This window comes from Pan paniscus, chromosome 1 (genome assembly GCF_029289425.2).
Source record: "Pan paniscus chromosome 1, NHGRI_mPanPan1-v2.0_pri, whole genome shotgun sequence".
Taxonomy (NCBI): Eukaryota; Metazoa; Chordata; class Mammalia; order Primates; family Hominidae; genus Pan; species Pan paniscus.
The window spans coordinates 92696751-92721421 of record NC_073249.2 but is presented as its reverse complement, the minus strand read 5'-3'; the positions used below and the strand labels follow the sequence as shown (position 1 = coordinate 92721421).

The 24671-nt window shown below is 43.4% G+C and overlaps 1 protein-coding gene across 2 annotated transcripts; it reads right to left on the bottom strand.

Annotated features, from left to right (window-relative positions):
* Window positions 1-1777: 1777 nt before the first annotated feature.
* LOC100993377 (ETS variant transcription factor 3) lies at window positions 1778-16254 on the bottom strand. 2 transcript variants are annotated; one of them, XM_003821023.6, is made up of 5 exons: window positions 15425-16254; window positions 13404-13462; window positions 12686-12923; window positions 11327-11442; window positions 1778-2983 (listed from the first exon to the last, which is right to left on the bottom strand). In XM_003821023.6, exons 2-5 carry the CDS (start codon window positions 13447-13449, stop codon window positions 1845-1847), a joined length of 1539 nt encoding a protein of 512 aa, XP_003821071.2. In that variant the 5' UTR covers window positions 13450-13462; window positions 15425-16254; the 3' UTR covers window positions 1778-1844. The 2 variants fall into 2 exon arrangements, with proteins under 2 accessions (XP_003821071.2, XP_008972745.2); XM_008974497.5 differs by having other exon boundaries at window positions 13404-13459.
* Window positions 16255-24671: the final 8417 nt, after the last annotated feature.

The following is a 24671-nucleotide window of genomic DNA, read 5'->3' as shown; positions in this document are numbered from 1 at the left end:
AACCTTTTCTGAGTCCCTCCCTCTCTTGTGCAAGCACTGTAGTTTAAAAAGGAAAAAACACCCCCCACCATTAAAAGACAACCTTCAAATGTTACTCAGTATATAAAGTTTGCTTAGGCTAAGGTGGAGTCAGAAATGTCTCTAATTGTAGACACCATCTCTGTGCCACCCTTCCTCTCATTGGATATGGAGTGATTTCTTCTCTCGCTGCTGCGACGCAGATCTGAGCACAGTCAGGTACCAATGTACACGACATAGGCACATGTGCAAACACACAGAAGGTGGGCTGCTGCTTCTTTCTCTCTGCCCCTAGTCCAGGCTCCTTTGCTTCACGTAAGATTAACACTTTCCCATTCCTCTGAGGTTGTTGGAAGGACATTTCCCAGGAAGAAACAATTCCTCACTGCCTATAAACTGTAGTCTCATGTGGGATAGTCAATTGAACATGAGAATCAGAACAATCTGGGCAAATGGGTATGGCAAGAATGGGAACACCACAACAGGACAGACGCCAACTCTTTCATTCATGCCAGGCCTTTTGGCATCTGGGTGCCTTCTGTGTCTTCTTTCCACCTCTTCCTTCAGTCTCAACATCCACTTGTACCCCCAGCTACCTCCCATATTTCCAGGTATCATTGGCTCTTAACTCCCACAAGCCTGCCTTTTGGCTACCCATCCCAACAATATCAAGAGGGAATGACTAAGTATCAGCTAGAAACTTAGCCATGTCTCAACATTCCTGGATTATCTGAAAAGCTGTCGATGCCCTTTTACAGGTTTATGGTGACAGACCCGTATCATCTTAAAGTATGTTCATAGTTAAGGCTTGACTTAAGAAAATAAGAGAACCAGACATAATGGAAAGACCTCTTCAATAATGTTGTCATGCCTCTCAGTGAACGTGCTCACAGTCACACTTGGTTTGGCTCCCCAAACCCACAATAGAAAAGGAAAAATGAGTATTTTGTTTTTCATCTGTTTTGTATTTAAAGGCATTGGGTTACTTCCTCCTGCCCTCTTTTCTTCCCTGAACAAGAGTTTACAACTCCTCATGGCTTCTTAATAGGTGAAGTAGGTGAAAAGTCTGAGAAGCTCACAGCAGGGTTTGCCGTCCCAACTATGCAGCTGAGAGGTCGCCAGCTCCTGTGCCTTCCCAGCCCCACTATAATTGGCAGTATGTTTGTTCATGTTTCCTGAAAACATTTTCTTTAAAAAGGAAAAGAAAAAAATGCCAAACACCACCAACCAAAAAAAAAAAAAAAAAAAAGGAAGAAGAAAAAGAGCAACATCCAAACATTCCCCAAGCCCCACCCCAGTAAGTCTGAGATTATCTTATTCCTTCCCTGAAACAATTATAAAGAAGCATTTCAGGCAAAATACTTAGTATTAATGGTCTCTTACTGCTCAACCTCCCAACCATGCCCTTTTCCCTTTTATGTGTATCTCTTGGAGCAAAATAAATTCATTAATGGCTTTCCACATACAAATACAATAGAAAAGAAAGAAGTCTGGAACCTGACTATCATGGGACCAAAAAGTATCTTGGCCCTTTGGGAGTTTCCTTGTCAGAAAGTATAAGCCTCAACAGGATATAGAGGCTCCTTCTCCTTTGAGTTCAATACCCTCCCTGTGTCCTACTCACCAGGAAAATAAGTGTGTTCATATCCCACCTAATTTACAACAGAAGATAACCCCATCCCATCCCCAAAACATAAAAATACAAGTCTATGCCCCTAGAATGATCAAACCAGTTTAACTCCCTCCCCCCCACCCTGAAATCTTGCTACATAAATACATGTATGTATTTGATTATAGTATAAACAGCTCCTAATCCACTTCCAGTTCTAAGCATCAGCAGCTGCTGTTGCCAAGCCCTGGGGTCCTGACCCATTCCAGAGAAACTTGCCACTCTTGCTCAGCTCTCGGGCTTCAGGGTCATCATTCCAGCGCCGCTTCAACCGAAGCTTGGGGGGCATCAGTGCATCTTCTTTCTTCTCAGGTGCACTGGGCTCTTTGCCAGGCCTGTCCTCAATGTCTTCAGTCACCTCCAGAGGTTCTTCACTTGGGGTGCTAATGGGCACAGAGGGCCAGATGGGTGGTGCAGCAGGACGGGCAAAGATGGTGCCTTTTTCCTCTTCAATGGTCCTGCTTGGCACAGTGCCCTCTTCTTGAGTGTGCTCCTCCTTCTCTCGTGCCGACTGCCTGAGGCTCTCAGGATCCTTTTCAGAGGCAGGTTCCACCTTGATTCTTGGGGGAATAGAAGCCATGGTGGGCGTGGTGACTGGTGCTGACTCCTCGCTGCTCTCAACCCTCTCCCGGTTCTTCCGCCCAACTGGTGGGGGCTGCAGCTTGATGGAGAACTGAGTTGACTCCTCAGGATGCATTTGGCACTGCAGTGGTGGAACCATGAGCCCCGGGTAACGGGGAAAAGTCCGAGGACTCAGATGGTAGTTGAACACAGAACAAGCTTGAGAATGAAGGTAGTGTTTCATTTCCTCAGGGTTGAAGGAGAAGCAGCTGCTGCTGGTGAAAGGGCTCAGGCCTGGTGATGGGCTATAGGAGAAGATGGTGGGAGTCAGGGAGAGGGCTGGTGAAATGGGGACATTAAGGACACCTCCGCGGCCAGGGAGTGGAGAGACAGCGAAGGGACTGTGGGCGTCAGGGTACATCCCTGGCCTAGCAAACAGAGGAAGCATTATGTCAGGCTTGCGTTTCTGATGGCCAATCCCTCCTCCACCAATGGCATTCCTGGAGGACATGGGATCCACACCCCGGCGCCAGTCAGCAGCTGAGCCATCCTCCAGCTCTGAAAGCTCAGTCTTTCTATCAGTACCATTACTGGACTCCTGGCCAGAAGCAGTTAGGGAGCTAGCAGAGAACCGTCCCGGCTGCACATCATTGGTTGGAGAATGGGTGTCCAGAGGTGGGAAATGGAACCGGGAAGAGGCTGTTGGCACTGGTGGTGCACTCTGAGGAACCACACCTGTGATGGTGGAAAATACAAAAGCCTGCATCAGAGGACTGCTCATTCATTATCATCACTTATGCTAACTAAGTGCAAAATATTTAGTAGTAACAGGAAACAATCATTCCAACTGGACTGAATCCCACAGTTCTCCAACTTCCTAGTAACTACTGCTCAGCTGCTTCTACTCAACTTGTCATCCTTCTCTAGGCTCTTTACTGTCTTCACAGTACTCCTTACTGTCAAAAACATTGTAATTGCTTATCCATATTCTACAACCTAAATTCCACATGGCAGGGACTTCCTATTGTTCACAACTGTACACCTCGCAGTTCAGGGCTTAACAGTTGTGTACTTCCTGTACACAATAAATATTAAGTGGAATGAATGAATGGGTACAAGAGCCTTCTCCTCTGCAACTCTAAATATTGTGTATATATTACCTGTTTCAATTTTTAGCTCTGCAAATAGTCTTATTTCCATAATTTTGGCCATATATATATATTCGTGTGTGTGTGTGACGAGGTAGAGGTTTACTGAAATATAAACATTCGAGAACATTTAAGATAGAAAATAATAACAACATATAGATAGTTGCTACAAGAGGACATCTGATGTTTACTCACTGCCTAGACTACCCACATGCTATCCCATTTTTCCTTGTTGGAATACAGATATATTTCGAGATGGGATGTGGGGAGGGACAGAGCTGCCCTGGCTGACTGTAGGGAGGGGAAGAGCTGCCCTGGCTGACTGTGCGGAGGGGCAGAGCTGCCCTGGCTGACTGTGCGGAGGGGCAGAGCTGCCCTGGCTGACTGTAGGGAGGGACAGAGCTGCCCTGGCTGACTGTGCGGAGGGGCAGAGCTGCCCTGGCTGACTGTGCGGAGGGGAAGAGCTGCCCTGGCTGACTGTGGGGAGGGACAGAGCTGCCCTGGCTGACTGTGGGGAGGGGCAGAGCTGCCCTGGCTGACTGTGCGGAGGGGCAGAGCTGCCCTGGCTGACTGTGCGGAGGGGCAGAGCTGCCCTGGCTGACTGTAGGGAGGGACAGAGCTGCCCTGGCTGACTGTAGGGAGGGGAAGAGCTGCCCTGGCTGACTGTGCGGAGGGGCAGAGCTGCCCTGGCTGACTGTGCGGAGGGGCAGAGCTGCCCTGGCTGACTGTAGGGAGGGGAAGAGCTGCCCTGGCTGACTGTGGGGAGGGACAGAGCTGCCCTGGCTGACTGTAGGGAGGGGAAGAGCTGCCCTGGCTGACTGTGGGGAGGGACAGAGCTGCCCTGGCTGACTGTGGGGAGGGGCAGAGCTGCCCTGGCTGACTGCACCTCCAGAGAAGCTCTGCTTGGGCCAAGGCCCCATTCCTGGATGCACCGCTTCGCCGCATATAAAAAGCAAACAAACCAAACCAAAAAACAAATCAACAAAACTGGAAATGACATGCATGGAAAGTAATGCATTAAAAACTCAAACACCCTATACCTCACATACACTGACCATGTTTTACTAAAAACAGTTTAATTTTTAAAAAGGCTACACATTTGTTAAGTTCTTATTACCAAGTGTTTTATCATTCCTGATATACAATCACTGCTTCACAGAGATTCAAATATTTTTCAATCTCTCCAAATCTATATTCCTCTAACAAATTCTACTGAATGATCTCCATCTCCAACCTGCTTTCAAACATTAAGGAGGCTGGGAGAAAATCCAGGACCTACTATTCCTTCTTCCAAGTTTGCTTACTAAAATGTAAAGTTCTAAGTGATAACATACACTGTGCTACTTATGTCAACTTTTTTTTTTTTTTTTTTTTTGAGACAGGGTTTCACTCTGTTGCCCAGGCTGGAGTGCAGTGGCACCATCTTGGCTCACTGCAACCTCCACCTCCTGGGTTCAAGTGCTTCTTGTGCCTCAGCTTCTGGAGTAGCTGGGATTACAGGTGTGTGCTACCATGCCCGGCTAATTTTTGTTATTTTTAGTAGAGACTGGGTTTCACCATGTTGGCCAGGCTGATCTCGAACTCCTGGCCTCAAACGATAAACTTGCTTCAGCCTCCCAAAGTGCTGGGATTACAGGTGTGAGCCACTGCGCCCAGCCCATCAACTTTAGTGGCTCACAGTTCTCAAGTTCCCCAGTGGTCCTCCTGATAAGACATGAAAAAGGTATGCCATCTGAAGTCTCAGGGACCTGTGGGTTCCTGGGAGGTGTCAGCAGTTTCTATAATAATGTCAGCAGGGTTCTCAGGCAAAGGTGAAGAAAGAACAAAGGAGAAGAAAAAAATAGAAAAAAACAAAATTTTAAGTGAAAGTATAGTGATCTAGGAGTGGAAACAAAAAAGGTACACAGATATGGGATGGTTATGAATTGCTCCCAATCAGCTGGTGCCTTCTCCTCTTGGTCTAGCAGACTCTGGAGTCTGCTGTTATTCGTAAGACTGTAGCTTTCTAGGTGCATGGGACTGAGTAACACTATGCCAGAGCCTCATTTCCCAAACTAATGTTCCACAGAAAACTGTTCTGCAGGACTTTTTTTTTTTTTTAAGCCACTGATTTAGAGAGCAGGACATCCAGCTTCCGAGCAGGAACCTTCATAGTGCCAGTGATGAAAGAGAGAATTAAATACGGGTGATGTTGAGAAAGGCAAGAAGATTTGTGTTCAGAAGTGTGCCCAGTGCCACACTGTGGAAAAGGGAGGCAAGCACGAGACTGGGCCTAATCTCCATGTCTCTTTGGGTGGAAGACAGGTCAGGCCACTGGATTCTCTTACACAGATGCCAATAAGAACAAAGGCATTACCTGGGGAGAGGATACCGATGGAGTATTTGGAGAATCCCAAGAAGTATATCCTTGGAACAAAAATGATCTTTGCCGACATTAAGGCAGAAAAGGGCAGACTTGATAGATTATCTCAAAAAAGCTACTAATGGATAATAATTGGACACTGCCTTATTTATTGCAAAACAGAAATGCCTCATGACTTTTTTATGTGTACCATAATTTAACAGATCTCATAAACCAGAATCCAGATAATGAATGACTGACAGATTTTTGTTGGGCAGTCCTGATTTAATTAAGACTGACTTGAGATTAGATGAATATGTTTGGCTTTTGGAATTTTAATGGTAATTCCGATTTAGTAAATGCTATCTATCACTGTTTACCCCTTCTAAATATATGACTGGACTTCATTAGTAATGTTCAACTTTTCACAAAGATGATGAATGCCGTCTTAAAACTTATTGGAGAATGGTTTTATATTTAGATTTACATAACTAGTTATGTGAATATATTTAAATACTGGGGAAATTCCTTCACTGTCTCAGAACCAAGCAAGATTCACCAGTGTTTTATGTTCATTTGCCTCTTAAAGGCAAGGGCTGAAGATAAGGCAGCAATGTCTACTTTATATTTTTGGCTTTAACAATAATAGCCAATTTAATTAGAAATCTGTATGTAAAGTGATTTCTTTTACTTATTGAAAGGCATTTTAGTGGGTTTATGTGTAATATCAAATAAAGATTTAACACTTCTCACATTTTATAGGTGATCTATAGGATCAGATGCTTTAAAAATAGTAGCAAGTTAAACTTCACTCTTGAATTCTTTACCATCTAATTCAGACTAAGTTATAATTTGGGATTGCCTCTAAACAGCCATTCAGAAACATAACACTGTAGAACTGCTGTGTATTTGTGATTGGAAATGGTGCTTTTGCCAATTTAAAAGGAATTAAGTAGAGGAAATATAAACAAATTTAAAAATTATGCATGATTATAAGACTTAAGATAATTAAAAACAAAATCACAGACTGGAAAAAAAATAAAGCCACTGATTTAATTTTAAAATTAGGAAGAACAGATGGATGACCTTGCAAATGATTTGAGTAGAGCCAAGAGGGTCCCAGGCCAAATGTATTCTTCTACTAGCTTATTACAGTGGCTACAATTCTACCCTTTTTGATTCTTTTGGATCTTGACTTTCAATTAAGAGTACATCTACTCAAAAGCAAAAAGCCACTTCTATGTATTCAGAAGAATGAAGTATAATGTGCAGGGAAAGGTCTTGTCTCCTAAGCAACTTAGAAATGCTTGGTTAAATCTAGTTTTGTTTTGTTTTTTTTTTTTGGAGACAGAATCTTGCTGTCACCCAGGCTGGAGTGCAGTGGCACGATCTCAGCTCACTGCAACCTCCGCCTCCCAGGTTCAAGCAATTCTTCTGCCTCAGCCTCTCAAGTAGCTGGGACTACAGGTGCGCACCACCATGACTGGCTGATTTTTGTATTTTTAGTAGAGACAGGGTTTCACCATATTGGTCAGGCTGGTCTTGAACACCTGACCTCGTGATCCGCCCACCTCCGCCTCCCAAAGTGCTGGGATTATAGGCGTGAGCCACTGTGCCGGCCCAAAATCTAGTTTTTTATTAAAAAAGAAAAATAAACTGGAGGATATCTCAGTCTTTACATACGTTAAGGTATACTGTAAAGGAGACATAATAAGCAGTATTTTCCTGATGTATTTAGGTGGAGTAATGGGAGGTGAGGCTAGAAGCAATACTGGGAAGCATTGCTTCCAGCATTCTGGAACCCTTATCTCTGATTAATTGAAGTAGCCCTACTTTTATATGTTGAGATATCAAACCTAAGATTTTGCTTAGAAAAAAAGTTTGCTGCTAAAAAAGAAAGTTTGAATACCATTGCTTTAGAAGTCCACCTCCATGAAGTCACCATGAAATTCAAGTACTGGGGTTGAAAAAACTGGGTCTGAATCTCAGTTCTGGCAGCTTCCACCTTGTACCCTAGTACAAGTAGCACACTGGAATCTTTGACCCCTCTGGCAAAATGGAATTCATAAGGTCCTTGCCTAGGTTCCAATCTTGGTCCTACCACTTACTAGTTATGTGCCTCTGGACAGCTTGCCTCTCTGTGCCTCAGTTTCCTTACCTGTAAAATAGGTCAGCACAGGGCCTATTGTTATGACGATTAACGGTTAATATTTGTAAAGCCCTTAGAATAGTACCAAGCATAGCAAATTGCATGTCATTGTTAAATAATTTATTAATCATGGTACAAAATTTAAACCCTAAAAAGACAACTGTCATTCGAATACGGACTATGTATTAGATAATAGAATTATATCAATGTTAAACATCCTGGGTGTGGTAATGTTATTGTGGTTATGGAGGAGAATGTCCTTGTTCCTGGGAAATACAAGCTGAAGTACACAGGGACGAAATGTCATGATGTCTGCAACTTAATCTCAAAAGATTTAAAAAGTATATATAAATAGAAAGAGATAAAGCAAATGTGGCTACAATATTAACCATTAGTGAATCTAGATAAAGGATATATGGGTGTTTACTGTCCTTTTTCCAGTATTCCTGTAGGTTTGGAGTTTTCCCAAATAAAAATTAAAAAACTGGGGTTGGTGGGAGTAGAGAGGCATAGACTGAGAGGTATCAAGTCCATCCCTGAACTGGTCTGTCCTGCCCCCATCCTGACAGTATCTTCTGTATCTTTCCAATGTTTCTTATGCAAATATAAGAAAATATTTTAATAATGTATTATACAGGATGCTTTTCATGATAAAATACACAGACCAGAATACCCCAACTGTCTCAACCCACCTTGTAGACATGATCTCAATGGCCTCCAGGATCTAAATCCACACAGCTCTATTTAGAGTACTTATCACATTTCACATTGTATTAAACCCGGCATATCTTATCTCTCCTGCTAAACTGTAAGTTCCGTGAGGTAAAGAACTCCCATTATCTGTTGAACAAATGAATCACAATCTAGAGGAGGAATGTATGATCTATTAAATAAGGGCTAGACTTCAACAGCTCGATGTCTCAGGAATTGTTTCCCGAGAAACTGTTCAATAGATAACTATTCAACGAACCCTGATCAGTCTTTAACTTTGCTGTCGTTTTCCTAATTTTATCATTTGTAAAATGTGGATATCAAGACATTCACTTCACTGGGCTGAAAAGTTGAATAAAGTAATTCACAAAACTACTAAGCAAAAGTACCTCCATAAAGCAGATGTTCAATAAATGTTACATTCCTTTGTTATCATAAAGTTAACCTTAAACAACATTTGGCCTCTCTGGTCAAAAGTTCTTTAAAAACTAATGACACCAGTTCTTTGCAGTTGTCTATATCTAGGATGTGAGCAACCAGGTAGTAGAGATAGATGTACTAAAAGAAATGCACACAGTTTTGCTTTCCTTGTGCTTTATTGAGACTGAGTCTCGCTGTCGCCCAGGCTGGAGTGTAGTGGCATGATCTCAGCTCACTGCGACCTCTGCCTCCCGGGTTCAAGTGATTCTCCTGCCTTGGCCTCCTGAGTAGCTGGGACTACAGGTGACTGCCACCTGTATTTTTAGTAGAGATGGGGGTTTCCCCATGTTGGCCAGGCTGGTCTTGAACTCCTGACCTCAAGTGATCTGCCGGCCTTGGCCTCCCAAAGTGTTGGGATTATAGGCATGAGCCACCTGGCCCGGCCCCTTGTGGCTTTTTGATTAGGATCTTGAGCTTGGGTTAAAGATCAATGTTGGTTCAATCGCCTTCGGGCAGAACAGGTGTGCTGGGCCACTATTGTTAGGTTTCTAGATCAGATTCTTCACAGAGTGAGGATCCAGGTTTCCTTGCCCTGGAAAACCACATTACTTCCCAGGGCTTATGAATGCCCCATTCTAGGTTGTCCAAGTGGCGGAAGTTCTGGATTTTCAATAGATAAATATGGGTCAAAGACAGAATAACAAGACGAATGAAACATTTTTTTGGGAGTGGGGTGAAGGGGTATGAAAACCAACAAATTCTTTAAAATTGTTGGTATATACATCTAGATTCCCAATTCCTCTAGGCATACAAGGAAGGGGCAAGAGTGAGAAATAGAGGAAGCAAGATTTGAGTGGCTAGTACAGGTCTGATTTCCTAACGCCTCTCCCTCAGGCACAAGGAAAGAAAACAGGTTGTAATTAGAGAGATGCATTCCAATACCACTTTTTTTTTTTTTTTTAAATGCATGCCCCAGGGACAGGAGGGAGTGGTTACAGAAGTTGAGATGAAACTGTAATGATAGCAGAGTCAAGCTAAAACTGCCCTAACTTGTTGTGTAGTAATTACATATCTGCAATGGATCTCAACATTATGTTCTCTCAACCACACCCCCACTAATTTTTCAGGTTTCTTCCAGCTTTTCTGAGAAGTTGTATTACTGCATGATCAGCATTCTTTGCCTTAGCATACAAGGCCACAATGACAGAGTACTTACTGATGGACTGGTCGGAAAACAGTTAAATACAATCTACAGTAGTCCTTTCTTATCTGAGGTTTTGCTTTCCACTGTTTTAGTTACCCACAAAGGTCTGAAAATAGGTCTGTACAGTACACAAAGATATTTTGAGAAAGACCACATTAAGTTTATTACAGCATATTGTTATAATTTTTCTATTTTATTATTGTCATTAATCTCTTACTGTGCCTAATTTATAAATTAAACGTTATCACAGATACATATGAGTGGGGTTAAGGGAAGAAAAAACATCACATATATGAATGGAGTTTGGTACTATCTGTGGTTTGCGAATCTACTAGGGGTCTTAGAACATATACTGCTCAGATAAGGGGAACTACTGTATTTTCTTGGGCAGGAGTATGATTTGCATAAGGAAAAAAATCACAAACAAAAAACCACACAACAACAAAGTCTTTTGAGAGACTGCTTTCAACATCAAGAGAGAATGTGGGGAGCTGTGATGGAAAGCTATAACCAGGAAAGTCAAGAGGGGAAGCCCTACTGCACTTAACAGGAGAGAAGGTCAAGTAACCCCAGAATCTTTTTCTCTGAGGATTTGCTGTTGCAGATCAAAGACACTGCTTTTCACTGCAAACATGTGAACCTCCCCCTTCTCTGATCAAGGATGCTGTGGTTTTGATGATATTCACTTGATAAGGGAGAGCTTGGTAGTTTCACAGAAAATCGGAAGTGTTTGTAGAAACAGGTTCCCATCTATGAAAGAACCACTGGGCTGGGTGTTAAAACTGAGTCCTGAACGTAAAGATCATCACAAACCTATGAAACATCATTCCCAAACAAGATAGTGTAATAGTATCTAGGAGATTACAAACAATATGCACAAAAGGGAACCAACCAAATAAACCAAAGAAATCTATCTTGATACTGAATAGCCTATAACTCTCCTTATAAGTGAGATGACTTGAATAAGAACATTGAGGCAATCCAAAGGATCACATTATTTTAGTGTTTCTAAAATCTTCCTAAACATGCCATGTCTTAGATTTGGATTTTTAAAAATTCTTTTCAATTCAAAATTAATTCCCTACCAAAAGAGTTTGTATCTTACCACTTGACCGAATGTTGATGAATGGGTAGTTGGGCATCACCAGCTTGTTGAAGTTAAATTTATAGGTAAATCTTTTCCCTTTTGTTTTATGAAGGATCCTCTTGTTGTAATAGTATCTGTAAAAACAGGAATACATGTCCATTCGTCTTGTAGCTACTGACAGCTTTCAATACACTTAGGTAGCCACTGAGACCAACAATTCTTGCTCTAAGTATTACTTACAAAAATCACTACCAATCTTTTGCAGCCTGGCCCTCCAGGTAGATCTAGGAGACCTAACAGCTTAATTTTCTTACTCAATTTTCAACTCAGCTCGTTTTTGCCTAGAGGTTTACAAAGACAACTTCACTTTAAGATTCTGAACACCTATCCTAGCCCCAAACATTTTCTTCTCCATCTCTCTACAATTTCGATTCTACAGTCCATTTCCTTCTGGTTGCACTGCATGTCACTAACTGCTTAGTTTTTCTTTTCGGTCTTGCCCAGGTGGGGGCAGACAAATCACTAGGGAGACCTGATGTGGTTAGTCTGGAGGCCTAAGCTCAAAAGACAGACAAAGGAATGTAGAACTGTTTTATGGTGGCAGGTCAAACAATGGCATGCCCTGATCTGGAAAACAGCAGCTAGTGTGGCCCGCCTCACCTTCAAAGACTCAAAGGGATGTGAAAGAATACAGCAAAGCCACTGTACAGAGTTTACATTTCAGGTCAGGAGAACTTCAATTATCTGGAACCTTTAGTCTTACATCTATGCAGTAGCAGAGGTCATAAACTGCCTTCTAGCCCCTTGAGGGCTAACGGACTATGAAATGTAAGACCGACAAGGGGAAAAAAGAACCTGAGAAAACTTATAGTGATCAATCTTTAGACATATTGCAGCAGGCTATGGACAACCTGAGCTCACAGACACAGTTCCGGAATAGATAGGTCAGTATCATTGAATCTTCCTCCCGTGACTTGCTTCATCCTTTTCTAAGTTTCTTTCAGGGAAGCCCAAAGAAAGAAATTCTAACAGATTCTAATAGAGAAGTCTAAACTAATCCTTTGGATTATAAATGAACTCCAATCCATGTTTCACCATATACTCTCGCCCACTACAGAGCAGAATCAGCTGTCTGTCAGGATCCAGTGCCAGCCACATTGGAATCCCCTCCTACGTATAACCAAAGATATGCCTTTTCTCCTCCTGTGCCTATGCTACTCACATTCAACAGCTCGTCTACTCCCACTTTAAAGTGACACATTATTCACTAAGATAGTGTAGTCTTTTATTACCTGATACCCTTTTTATCTAGCATTCACCAAACAGCTTAGTCTCCTTCCAATCTGTTAACACAGATTTGGGAATCCTTTTCCTTACCTGAGGGCCCGGCTCAGCTTGTCATAATTCATCTGTGGTTTGCATTTCCTGCGGCCCCAGAGGCGGGCCACCTCATCTGGATCCTTGATGACAAATTCCCCGTACTCTCCCTGCTGCCAGGCGATGACATGGCGGAACTCTTCCTTCTGCAGCAGCTCCAGGATGAAGTGCCACAGCTGGATCTGCCGGGAGCCTGGGGATGACTCTGTTTTGTAGGCCCAGTCAGGAAACTGATACCCTTTCATGTGAGAAGGTCAAGATTAAGCTAGTTAAGAGGTAGGTACATACATACCAGCAACCCCAACTGCACATTCCACTGCTCAGAATCTACAGTGCTTTGCAAACATGCTGTAAGTACTCTCAGTCAGCTGGGCCTAACCACAATGGGGAGAGGAAAGCACAGAGAAGTCACCTATCCTTGTGGCAATCATTAAATCTGATAAGAGTTGGGCAGCAGCAACCAGATGTCCTAAGCTGACCTTTTCATACATTACTAAATACACCTACTTTCTGTGAGGACATGAAAATGCTAAAGGGAACAAACAGGAAAGATAAACTAATGTTTCAGGAAAATACAGCTGAAAACTCCTTTTCCCTAAGGTTGGAACTGTGTCTCTGACAGCATGGTCTGACATTTGTGAACAGAGCTCAAGTGGAGAGGACAGGAACCACTGAGGCAACCTTCCAGGTACATCAGAGATGATTAACTTCTGCTCACCTCCACCTCCTTCTGGCTTTTCCACGATGCTACAGCCGGCTTTCATTTTCACCCGCCTGCTGAGAGACACAAGCCACACAATTACTTTAAGATGCTATTTATTTAGTATCCTCTCAAAAGTTTTCTGGCAGTCTCTCCCCAAACTTCCTTTCCCCTGTTCTTCTTTCCGTATGCAACTCTCTTTCTTTCAAACATGTCACCTCCAAACTGCTACTCCCCAAGTTATCAAATGATGGGCCTCAGGTCATCAGCTTCAAAACCCATAATTATCTCTCACCTGACTTTAAACCACAAAGTGTAAACACTGTCTTTAATATTTGTTTTCCTCCTCCTGACCAACCCTTCAAATGTAAAAAAATAAAAATAAAAAAGGAAGGTACGGTGAAATGGGTCCAAAAACGCAGCCAACACAAGTCAAACAGTTTGTCTTCTATTACTAGACAAGCCTACATGCCAAGATACACAAGCCTGAGTTCACCAAGATGTACCAGTTTAAAGGATGAAAAAATCCCAAATCCATCTGATTCCCACTCAAGAATGAACATCTGATTTTGATTTATTTTACTGAATTATGTGAGATAGGAGAAGGAAGATTCTTCCCAGCCACAAACTGCTCCCTCCCCATTGAAAAATACCCTGGGATACAGGAAGTAAACACACCATATGTACACTTACTCTACACAAAAAACACACACAAATTCTCAAAAATTTTTTGAGAAAAATTATACATTTTCTCCATTTAACAGGAAGGGGTGAAAAGCAGGCATTTCTGAAGCCCTTCTGGCCAGTGAGTGGAGGGAGTCTTGCTGCGATTTGAATTCATTCTATCCAGATTTACAGTTCCTCAATAAATTTCCTGTTCCTCCCAGCAAGGAGCTTTGTGTTAATCACTTAGCAAAAAGGAGGGAGGGGTGAAACTGCCAGAGGGACATGGAGGGAGGGCAGATCTACCCTCGCTGTTCTCCAGGGTGGATGACAGGCCCTCAGCATCCACATTAGCAGGCATCTGGAGAGAATGCCTAAGTGGCCCCCGCGTAGGGACAAATTCCTTATCTTGGAAATTTCACCTAACCTAGGATTTCTCTAGATCTTTTGAATATTTTTTCTCACCAAACACATTAAGCAGACCAGCAAGTGTCAGTCTACAAAACTACTAGCGGCCGAGGACAAGATAAACACCCCAAAGGAAGGAGAAGACAGACACGGAAAACACACACACACACACACACACACACACACACTCACACACACACGAGATACACAATAACAAGGCACCGGGGCTGAGGCAGGAGCTTCCTCTTCCACCTTAGTGACAATGAGGGAGGAAAAACACGAATTTCCCCACTGCTCCAGGAAGCTACCCTGGACTCTTAACTCCTAGGATGCGCTGTCAGATCGCGAGGCCTTTTACCCTGCCACAGAACTCCCTCCAACCATCACGACCCTGGGGTCCAAATCCCGCTGCAACGATAACCTGACAAGGAAACCCTCTCTTGACACTCCAGCTCTCCAATTTTCCCCATAAAAGTCCCTTTCCCAGGAGCCCTGAGGCGCCTCTGCACGCCTTTCGCATATTCACTGCAAGGACACTTCCATCCAAGTAGGGCCACTCGTCTCAACTCTGCAAACCACAGGACCCCTGCCCTTCCTCTGATCGCGACCACTCCCCGAAGAGTGAGGCATGCACAGTCTGGCGCTGCGGGTTTCCCGCAGCAGCTCCGGGTCCTGGCTTCCACAGCCCCCAGAACCTCCTTGCCATTCACCTCCCGGGCCGGGCTTCCCTTAACCGTGGCCTCAGGGCTGCGCGGGGCCACCGCATGAACGCTGCCCTGGGTCCCTGTCGCCCCTCAGGCAGACACGGGATCCCACCCTCCCACCCTCCCCCGCCCCCCGCACTGGGTGAGGCCCAGCTGGGTGGGTACGCGGCCCGGCGTCCGGCCCCGATTCCAGGGACGCCGTCCCCGCCAGGGTCCCGGATCCGACCCAGACACCCCGGCGGCCGAGGCGAGGCCGGGACTCACCTCTTCCCGGCACGGTCCGTCTTCGGTCCGGTCTCCTCCGCGGCGTCTCCGGCTCCTCCTCATCCACCCCAGCAGGAAGTGACCTCCTCGGCTGCTTTCGTCACTTCCATCCTCAGCAGAGAGGGCGGGGGAGGAGGAGGCGCCCTCCCGCCGGTTCCCAGCCTCACCTCGCCGCACCCAGCAGCGTCTCCCTTTCCTTTCTCCTTTCAGCAGACGCCGACTTCCGCCCGCACTCCGCCCCCTGCGCGCTCCTCCCGGTCCGCATCCCGCGCATCCGCCCCGGCACGGCCCGTGCGTCACGCTGCGGGGGCACGTTACGCACGCTCGTGGCGGGCGGCCGGCCCGGTCCGCTGCTGGGCCAGGGTCCTCCAGACGCCGAGGGGTGACGCGGCGCGAGGGGGTGCTGAGCTGCTATACGCTTCCCCCGCCAGTCCTGCGCCGTGAGGCAGAACGGACTTTGCGGGGCGAGGCGCTGCCCGGGGTCCCACCTCCCGGGGGAGGGGACCTCGCAGACCCCACAGGAAGGCCCAGGCGCCGGGAAACAGTCTCTCCCACACAACAGAGAGGCGGCCCGTCTTTCTCCAGAAATGGGCCCTGCGACCTTCCAGAGTGGGGATCCCTCACAATGGGAAGACGGGACCCGCAGACTTCAGACGCAGTTTCCCTACCCTTGAAGAAAGGGCCCTTTCATATACGTATGAAAGAAACCGCAAAGCTTTCTCTGAAGCACGTCGCTTTGGCATTTCCTCCCTGGGAAGACTGGGGGGCACGACCGCTTCCCCGCTAGTTCCCACCCCGCTGCATTTAGTCTTAATTCGTCCCAGTCTAAACAGCTTGCAAGTCCTCTCCCTAAGTCTTTAAAACGCGTGTCCCCTTTTGGTTTTACCTTTTGTTCCTGCTCGGGCAATTACAAATATCTGTCCAAAGCATGATTTTTTCTTCCTTTAAAGGCTCATTAAGGATAAAGAATCTCAAGCAGTTCAGCTTTATCTGCAGTCCCACCCCTGTAAATCTGAGTGGTGTCCAGGCATAGTTTCACTCCAGAGGCAGAAGAAAGGGAGTAGTGAGGATCAGTAAAGGTTAAAGAATTTAGAATAAATACGAGCGTGGGGGAGGTGAAGAAGAGAGATGGGATTGAAGGAGAATTGAAGATCAATTTTGATCAAATGGATCAAAACTTTCTTTTGTACCTCTGCTCTAGTAAGACCTTTGCACCGTCTCTGCCACATGGGACTTGGAGATATTAGTTGTTACAAAAATTGCTTCCAGTTTTGAATGTGCTACTAGTCATTGTGTAGCTCTTGATAAATTAATTAGTAAATTGGCTCCCTCTGGCCTAAAATTACCTTACCTGTTTTTTAAAAAAGATAACATTGTTGTATCTTTTCTAGTTAGAACTTCCTACTCTGTAGGTGAACAAAATAAGGAGCAGAACTTAAACACCATAGAGAGGGTTACCGATACCTGCAACTAGTCCACTAGCTCTTTGTAGGAACTGTCTATATATTCTTTGCATCTTGTGCATAGTACCTAGAACGGCAACTTACATGTAGATATCAGATGTTTGCTAGAACATTCCTTTAAAATATTGGGGTTCGGCTAAGCGGAAATTAAGTCCTTGTGCCTTCATCTACTAGCTTTGTGACCTTAGTTAAGTGACTTAACTTCTCTGTGTCAGTTCCTCATCTATATGAACATAATACCTACAGTATCTACTCATGTGATTGTTATTAGATGTGTTAATACATGTAGAGTGGTTAGAACAGAGAATGGTATATTTTAAATATGGCAGATGAAAAATGTTGGCAAAGATAATAATCATAAGAATCATTCTTATGAGAATCCTCAATTTCTCATACCACCCATGCAAATCTTAGTAATTGTTACAACTCAGAAACCAAGGTGATCGGGAATGAGTAGTTTCTTCTGAAAGTCTGAAATTGCTCATCTTTGGCTCATAGCTCAAATGGTCTTGGTTAGAGCCAGCACGGTTGACTCCAAGGAGCCTGTGCTCTACAAAGGGCCAGGAGTCAGAGTATAGGGACTCTTTCTGCATGTTTTTACTCAAGCCAGACTCCTAGGGTTCTCTGCTGCTGCTTCTCTAATTAACGTCACAAAGGATGTCTTGAGTAAACACAATTAACAGAGATAAACAAGTCTCTCTACCTGGCTGGAGTCTAAATTGATATATTGAGAAATGTTTATATTCCAGCAGAACTCAACATTAAGTTTTTACATTAAGAGTCTAATCACTGGCCTGAAACTCTAGAGGTGAATTTGGGTTTGATGAAGGCAACTGGAGATTCCCTAATAATTAGTGGGTCTGAATAAATGAGTTGTGGCTGGGATCCTCTCTTGTGGTGGTAGGATCTGGGGACATTAGGATGGCCAGGGACTAATGGCGCAGCATACCCAATGCCCCTATCCACCATTTCCTTCACCATGGCACTGCTGCCTTCTCCATCTGCTGCAAACAGGTTTTCAAAACGTGGAGATTTTTCATGTTCCTGAAATAGGGAGAGCATGAGCTTTCTGAAAAGCGTGGGGGTGGAAACACTTAAGACACTTAGCATAAAAGTCAAGACAGGTTGTAATCTCTCTTGAATTTCCACTTGCTCAAAGCTGTCTTTGTCCACTGACATTACCTTCCTACCCCCTTCCCACCCATCTTTACAGTTGTTCCACATGTCTAGAATAAGTTTCTGTTCTAAATCTAATGCTCTCAATTCCACTGTCACCACAGCACAGCCATTTCACTGCTTCTTAAATTAAAAAAAGAGAAAGGAAATAATTTCTAAAAGTATTTTTCTTCGGAAAAACCCTTTCTGGATTGTTGTGTGTGAGCGTGTGCATTTCTTCCCTGGCTTGTGCTTCTTTATTGACCCCATTTTCATTTATATGCTCCACACCCTAAACTAACCTGGACATGTATATGATGTAAATGCTTTCCTCTCTACTCTTGTAGTAGATGACTGTCTTATTCTACCATCTGTATGTCACAGAAGTATTTGTTCTTCCTAGTGGGTTTGTCTTAGATTGCAGGCCCTCAGGGGTTACAGCCACAGTCAGTAGGTCCCCACACTGCCCAGAGCAGTTCCCTGTCATCATTTGAGATGTCTCATGATGATAATTTCCTTCTCTGCTATCATGTATGCTGATGGGCTGATGCTGATGAGCTTCTGTCTCCTCCCTCAGTCTCCACTAAGTCTCCCAGTAAAAGGCTGGTGACCTCTTTCCCCCAGTTTGTTTTCACTAAACTTGGATTCAGAAGACCTGAGTTTCAGTCCTAGTTCTGTCCTTTGCTAACTCTATTCTCTGACAAGCCACTGACCTCTGAGGTCCAGCCTTCTCATCTCTAAAAGGGGACGCTATTGATGTCCCTGATAAGGACATAAATGAATAGCAGCTGTGGAGCACTTGTAAACTCTGAAACCCTTTACAAAGCTCAAGGATGCTGATTACGCTTGCTGCCATCCCAGACCTCGCACTGTTCTTTAATATCAACAATTCAAACTTTACAGCAATTTTCACCTCATTTCGCAAGCTTTGAGTGGGGATTTAATGTTTTAGATTTGGGTAGGAATCTAATTCTCAGGACAAAATTCTTTTTCAGAATTTAGGTTCTGGAAGAGTTTCTTATCTAGGCACTATTTTATGAGGCCTAGCTTGAGGCGATACATTGTAATTACTCTGTGCTTCAGTTTCCCCATCCAGAGAATGACCATAATAAGGATTTCCAGAAGGAAAAATAGTATAACATTAAAACATTATTGATGAAGTAAAAGAGTGAATGGCAAATATGAAATTGATTTATTCTCACCCTTTGTGACTCAGTTTCCCCTTCAGTAAAGTGAAGATAAATTCTTATAAGAAAGAAAACTTTATTATTTGCATTTTACCACAGTGGACTCCAGTAGCTCATAAGATCTTGTGTTTTGGTTTATTTTTCCCATCAACTCAAGGTTGTTGTGAGGATAGAGGAATTAATGTCAGTAACATGATTGGGGATCCCCAGACTAAAGGTTAAATGAGTCTAAAGCAGAAGTAACTTTGCCCAAAGTTACAGCTCAACCAGAAGGAGCAGAGAGTCTGGCTGTTTATTTAGCCGTGACTTGGGGACTCAAGGACTCTCCCCAATTCCACGTCCATCACAGTCCACAAATACCCCTTCCTCTCATTTCCCTTTTTCAGGTGTTGGTTCCCCTCTCTCAAATCAGTGCAAAGGAGAGGGTAGTGAGAGATCACGAAGGAACAGAATGGGAGACAGGATTAACATGAGGAAATGACCATTTAAGCTATTTTGCTGACCCCCCCACCCCCACCCCTGCCTTCCCACTGGCAGCCCAGGAGAAAGATACCCCTGACCAAATGTGACTGCCAGAATCTATATATTTCTGAAGGCTTGCTTATTCCAGGAAGCCCGCTCAGTTAATTGGAGCAGAGAGCTAGCTTCTTCTGGTCTTAACCTATCTAGGGTGTGTTTTCCAAGGCCTGGCATTTGTTCCCCACATTTATAATACCAGCAACCTTGACCTGTTTACCACATAAACCTTTTTGCTTTCTTTTGTATTTATTCACTGTTCATATCCAGCTCTCACTGTGTTTTCTTTATGACTGTCCATATCATTTGTCATCCTAAGAGGGCAGAGGCTGTGCCTATCATTATATAGTGACGAATAAAAATGATAATCACTGTACTAGAGACATAGGGATCATAGTCTAACAAATGCAAGTAATGGAGTGAGGCTTCAAATCAAGTTAATTAAGACTGTTACTTTAAGAATATCTTAGAATAACTTTGCTTTAATAATTACCCATGTATTTATGGACTTGTAGAATCTTAGAGGTGGAGCGAATGTCAGAAGTCATCTATCTCATCCTCTTATGCAGTTGCCACCAGCCTTTCCTTGAAGCCTAATGATGATGTCATTACTTTGCCCAGCAAACTAGTCAATGTTTTTCATCATAAAATATATCTACAAAGAGTATATAAAAATGTATATGGATCAGTTGAAGGAAAATAATGAAACAGTTCAGTACCTACCACTCAGGCAAGTAATCAAAATTAGCATGGCCTGGAAGTCTTCTTTTGCCTCTCTTGGATTTCAACCAAGTTCAATGCTTAGATCACCCTAATCTGTAGAAAGTTCTTTCTTATATGGAGCTGAAATGTGTTCCGTGGACTCTACACATGACTCCTGATGTGGTGCTGTGATTAAATTTAATGTAATTAAATTTAATGTTTCTTCCAAGTGACAACCCATCAACTATTTGAAGACAGGTATTATGCCAGAGTTGCCAGAAGAAACATCCTCATCCTTAGTTCCTTTCCTCTTCTAATGTGGCTTCCATAGCCAAACACAATCCTCCACAGACCTGGTCTGACTAGCAAAGTATAGAGTGAAACTCTTCCCTCCTTAATCTGGGCATTTTTTTTTTTTTTTAAGATGGCCTTGGATAGGATTGACTGTTTCAGAGATCATAGTACACTGCTGAGTTGATAGTCAAACTCCTCATGGCTTTCTTATAAGGACTGTTAACCCAGGTCTCTTCTGTTAAGTAGTTTTTAAACCTAAATGCAGGACTTTACATCAATTACATTAATTCCTGTCAATTTTATTTTGTAAGTTTTCTCTGTTATTCATTCCAGCCTGTCTATATCATCTTAATTTATTAGCATGTATTATTGTATAATTTGACAGACTACTTGGAGCAAGCATGAAAACAACTTCTGTGGAATACATTAAAACACCAGTGTTAAATTATCCCAAACGCAATCAAATATTTTCAGAATGTTTCAGAAGTCACTGCAGGATGGTGCAGTGTCTCATGAATTATTGTGCCTTTGATCTGTGGGATGCCAGTCACTAGTGTTGCAGGTAATGAGATTCCAAATAGCAGAGTGCTTAGTGCATGAAACTCTGGCAGAGAGTTAAAGCCACTGTGGAAAGCAGAGAACATCAAAGTAAGCTAGTCATTATGTTGGCAGTGGGGAGAGGGGAGTGGGAGTTCATGTACAGTAGTTGGAAATCATAAGGAACTGGGAATCCATCATATTTTGGCATCAATTCAGAAGGCGGAACTCCTAGATACATGTATTGCCAGGATATATTTCTCTCAACAATAGATTATTGTAATGGGCTTGGCTAATGTGCTTGCAATAATGTGTGAGGACCGGGTTCATTGGCACAAGTTTTAAAAACTCACTATCATGATAGCAACAGGTCTTGATTTCATAGCAAAAATTTGGGCTGCCAATACTTTAAGGAAAGAAGAAAAACTCAAAACTTGTGAGGAAAACACCCTAGCATGCACCTCCTTCCCCTGGCACTTAGGAAAGCACCTGGGGCACAGAGAACAGGCCCTGCAGAAGCACAAACACACACAAGTGCCATCTTGTCCAGCTTCTCATTATGCAGATGTTGGTTGCAGACCAAGTCTTCTCCTGCCCCTGCATGCCAGTCTGGTCCAGAACAGCACTAGTTTCTCTTAAGTTCCATGTGGAAAATATTTTGCCCTGAGACCGCCCCTGAAGCCCTGAAACACACATTGAACCTGAGTGTTTTAATTGAGCCTCATTACTTGAACTGTGTGTGGGAGGCATGGGACCCTTGGGTCTGAAATAAGGCCAGAGAAGACTCAACTCTCAGTTACACAGTTTGTCTTACGGTGCCAAAATACACTGCTGCTGGGAACCCAGTTACTTGTGGTAACTCTGATTTTTTTTGCCTCCCCTGCTTCTCATTTACTCCATGTAATTCTCACATTATCTGCCTGAGTCCTCTCAACTTGATGCGAAGAGAAAAGTGGGAATTCAATGCAAATCATGAGAATCTCTAACATTAGGAGGGTAGCCAGAATTTGGGGAACAACCAACTCAGTTACTTGCCCTCACAACCAGTGACACTCATTAGTTAGGTGCTTGGTTCTTCCCTATTCTGTAGAACATGGAAGGTCAGATATGTGGGGTTTCATGGAGCAAAAGTGACTCATACTAGAATCCAGCAGTGCTTTGTGTGGATTTGTGATTTGCTTCCTGCAATTCCACAGAACTGAAATCAAATACCTTTTCAGACAGTTCAATCTTAACTCATGTATCTTTATTTCTCAGTTGAAATTGCTGTCAGTGTAACAGAGCATTATGGGCCTATTGGCCAAGTTCACTAAGATCATTCTTTTTTTTTTTTGAGACAAGGTCCCAGTCTGTTGCCCAGGCTGGAGTTCAGTAGCATGATCTCAGCTCACTGCAGCCTCGACATTCTGGGCTTAAGCCATCTTCCGACCTCAGCCTTCTGAGTAGTTGGGACTACAGGCATGCACCACTACAACTACACCTGGAGATAGATAGATAGATAGATAGATATATTTCTTTTTTTCTTTTTTGTAGAAATGAGATCTCACTATGTTGTTCAGGCTAGTCTTAAACTTCTGGGCTCAAACAGTCCCCCCTCCTCGGCATCCTAAAGTGTTGGGATTATAGGTGTGAGCCGCTGTGTCCAGCCAAAATTATTCTTTGTTAGAATAGAAATGGCTTGGTGATATAAATACTCGCTGACATACCACCTTTGCTAGTACCAACAGAACAGAAGGGCTGCCCAGTTCTGAATGATGTTTTTCTAGAAAATGCAATAACTGCTTAGATTTGTATAATTATATTTTTCAAAGCATTTAAAAAACATTTTAATTATTAATTCATCCATTATTTATTCATTCCACAAAAATTCATACAGCAGCTACTGTGTGCCATTCATCATGCCAGATTTTGGGGAGACAAAGCTTACAGAATTTGGTCTCTTCTTATTGTAATAACAGTTCTATTAGCAATACTCCCTGCAATCATTTAAGGTGTGAACCATAGCTTTAAATAAAGTTAAATATTAAAGGTGTTCATATGTTATGCAAGCCAAACATATGAACAGAGTAAACATATGGACCGAGTTTAATGTAATCAAATATAACACAAACAGGTTCATCTAGTTCATTAAATTCTATCTGTGCATTCCTTTAACAGATACTGGTTGAGCACCTACTATGAACCAGGCACAGTGCTTTGCTGGGGGTACACAGATGATTGAAACACTGGTCTCCGCTTCAAAGAGCTAATGGGAGAGGTAGACCCATAAGCAGACAACTATGACTCAATGTGGGAGCAGAGTGCAACAGTTTGGTAACCTACCCAGTAGTCACTCCCAACCCTTTCTGGCTTCCAGAGCCCTCTTCCCGTTATAAAAGTGAGAATGCTTTCCTATCTTTCCTTGTAACCAGGAAAAGGGCAGGTTACCAAATCCTGGTCAGTCTACTGGAAGGATTTTAGCAAAGATTTTTCACCTGAAAACAGAGAGGAACTCCTATCCCTGAATCTCCTTCTGTTATGGGCTGAATCATATTCTCTTAGAATTCATATGTTCAAGTCCTAACTCCCAGGACCTCAGAATGTGACTGTATTTGGAAACAAGGTATTTTAAAGAGGTAATGAGGTTAAAATAAGGCCATTAGGGTGGACCCTAATCCAGTATGACTGGTATTCTTATAGGAAGAGGACATTAGAATATGGACATTCAACAGAGGGAAGACCATGTCAGGTCACAGTGAGAAGAGGCCATCTATAAGCCAAGGAGAGAGGCGTCCAAAGGAGCCAATCCTGCCAATACTTTGATCTTGGACTTCTAGCTTCCAGTACTGTGAGGAAATAAAATTGCTATTACTTAAGTTACCCACTCTATGGTACTTTGTTATGGCAGCTTTAGCAAGCAAATATACCTTTCCTGGTTTTAAATGTTGTCAAGTTTGGAGTGGCTGCAGCCATCCTGCAGAAGGGCTGAGAGAATTGCAGAGGTGCTGACTTAGAACCCAGATATCACTAAGCCAACCCTGGACTCATCTACTTTCAGACTTCTTGTGAAGAGACAATAAGTCCCTATTGTTTCAGTTACTTTAGGTGTGGGAGTTCTGTTACTCACAACCACAAGCGTCCTAATTGATACAAGCAAGGATAGAGACATTGTGGTATTGCAGGGACACCAAGAAGAGGTGTCTAGATGACAATTAAGCTTGGGTCTTTAAAGATGTTCAGCAATTAATCAAATAAAGAACTGGACAAAGGGCATTTCAGGTGGAGGGGATAATAACAAGAGCAGAGAACACCAGATATGTGACAGAAACTTAGTTACAAGCCTTTGGGTGCTGTAGGAGTTCAAGTGTGGAGCCAAAAGTGTCAAGAAATGAGGCTGCAAAGGTTGGCAGGAGC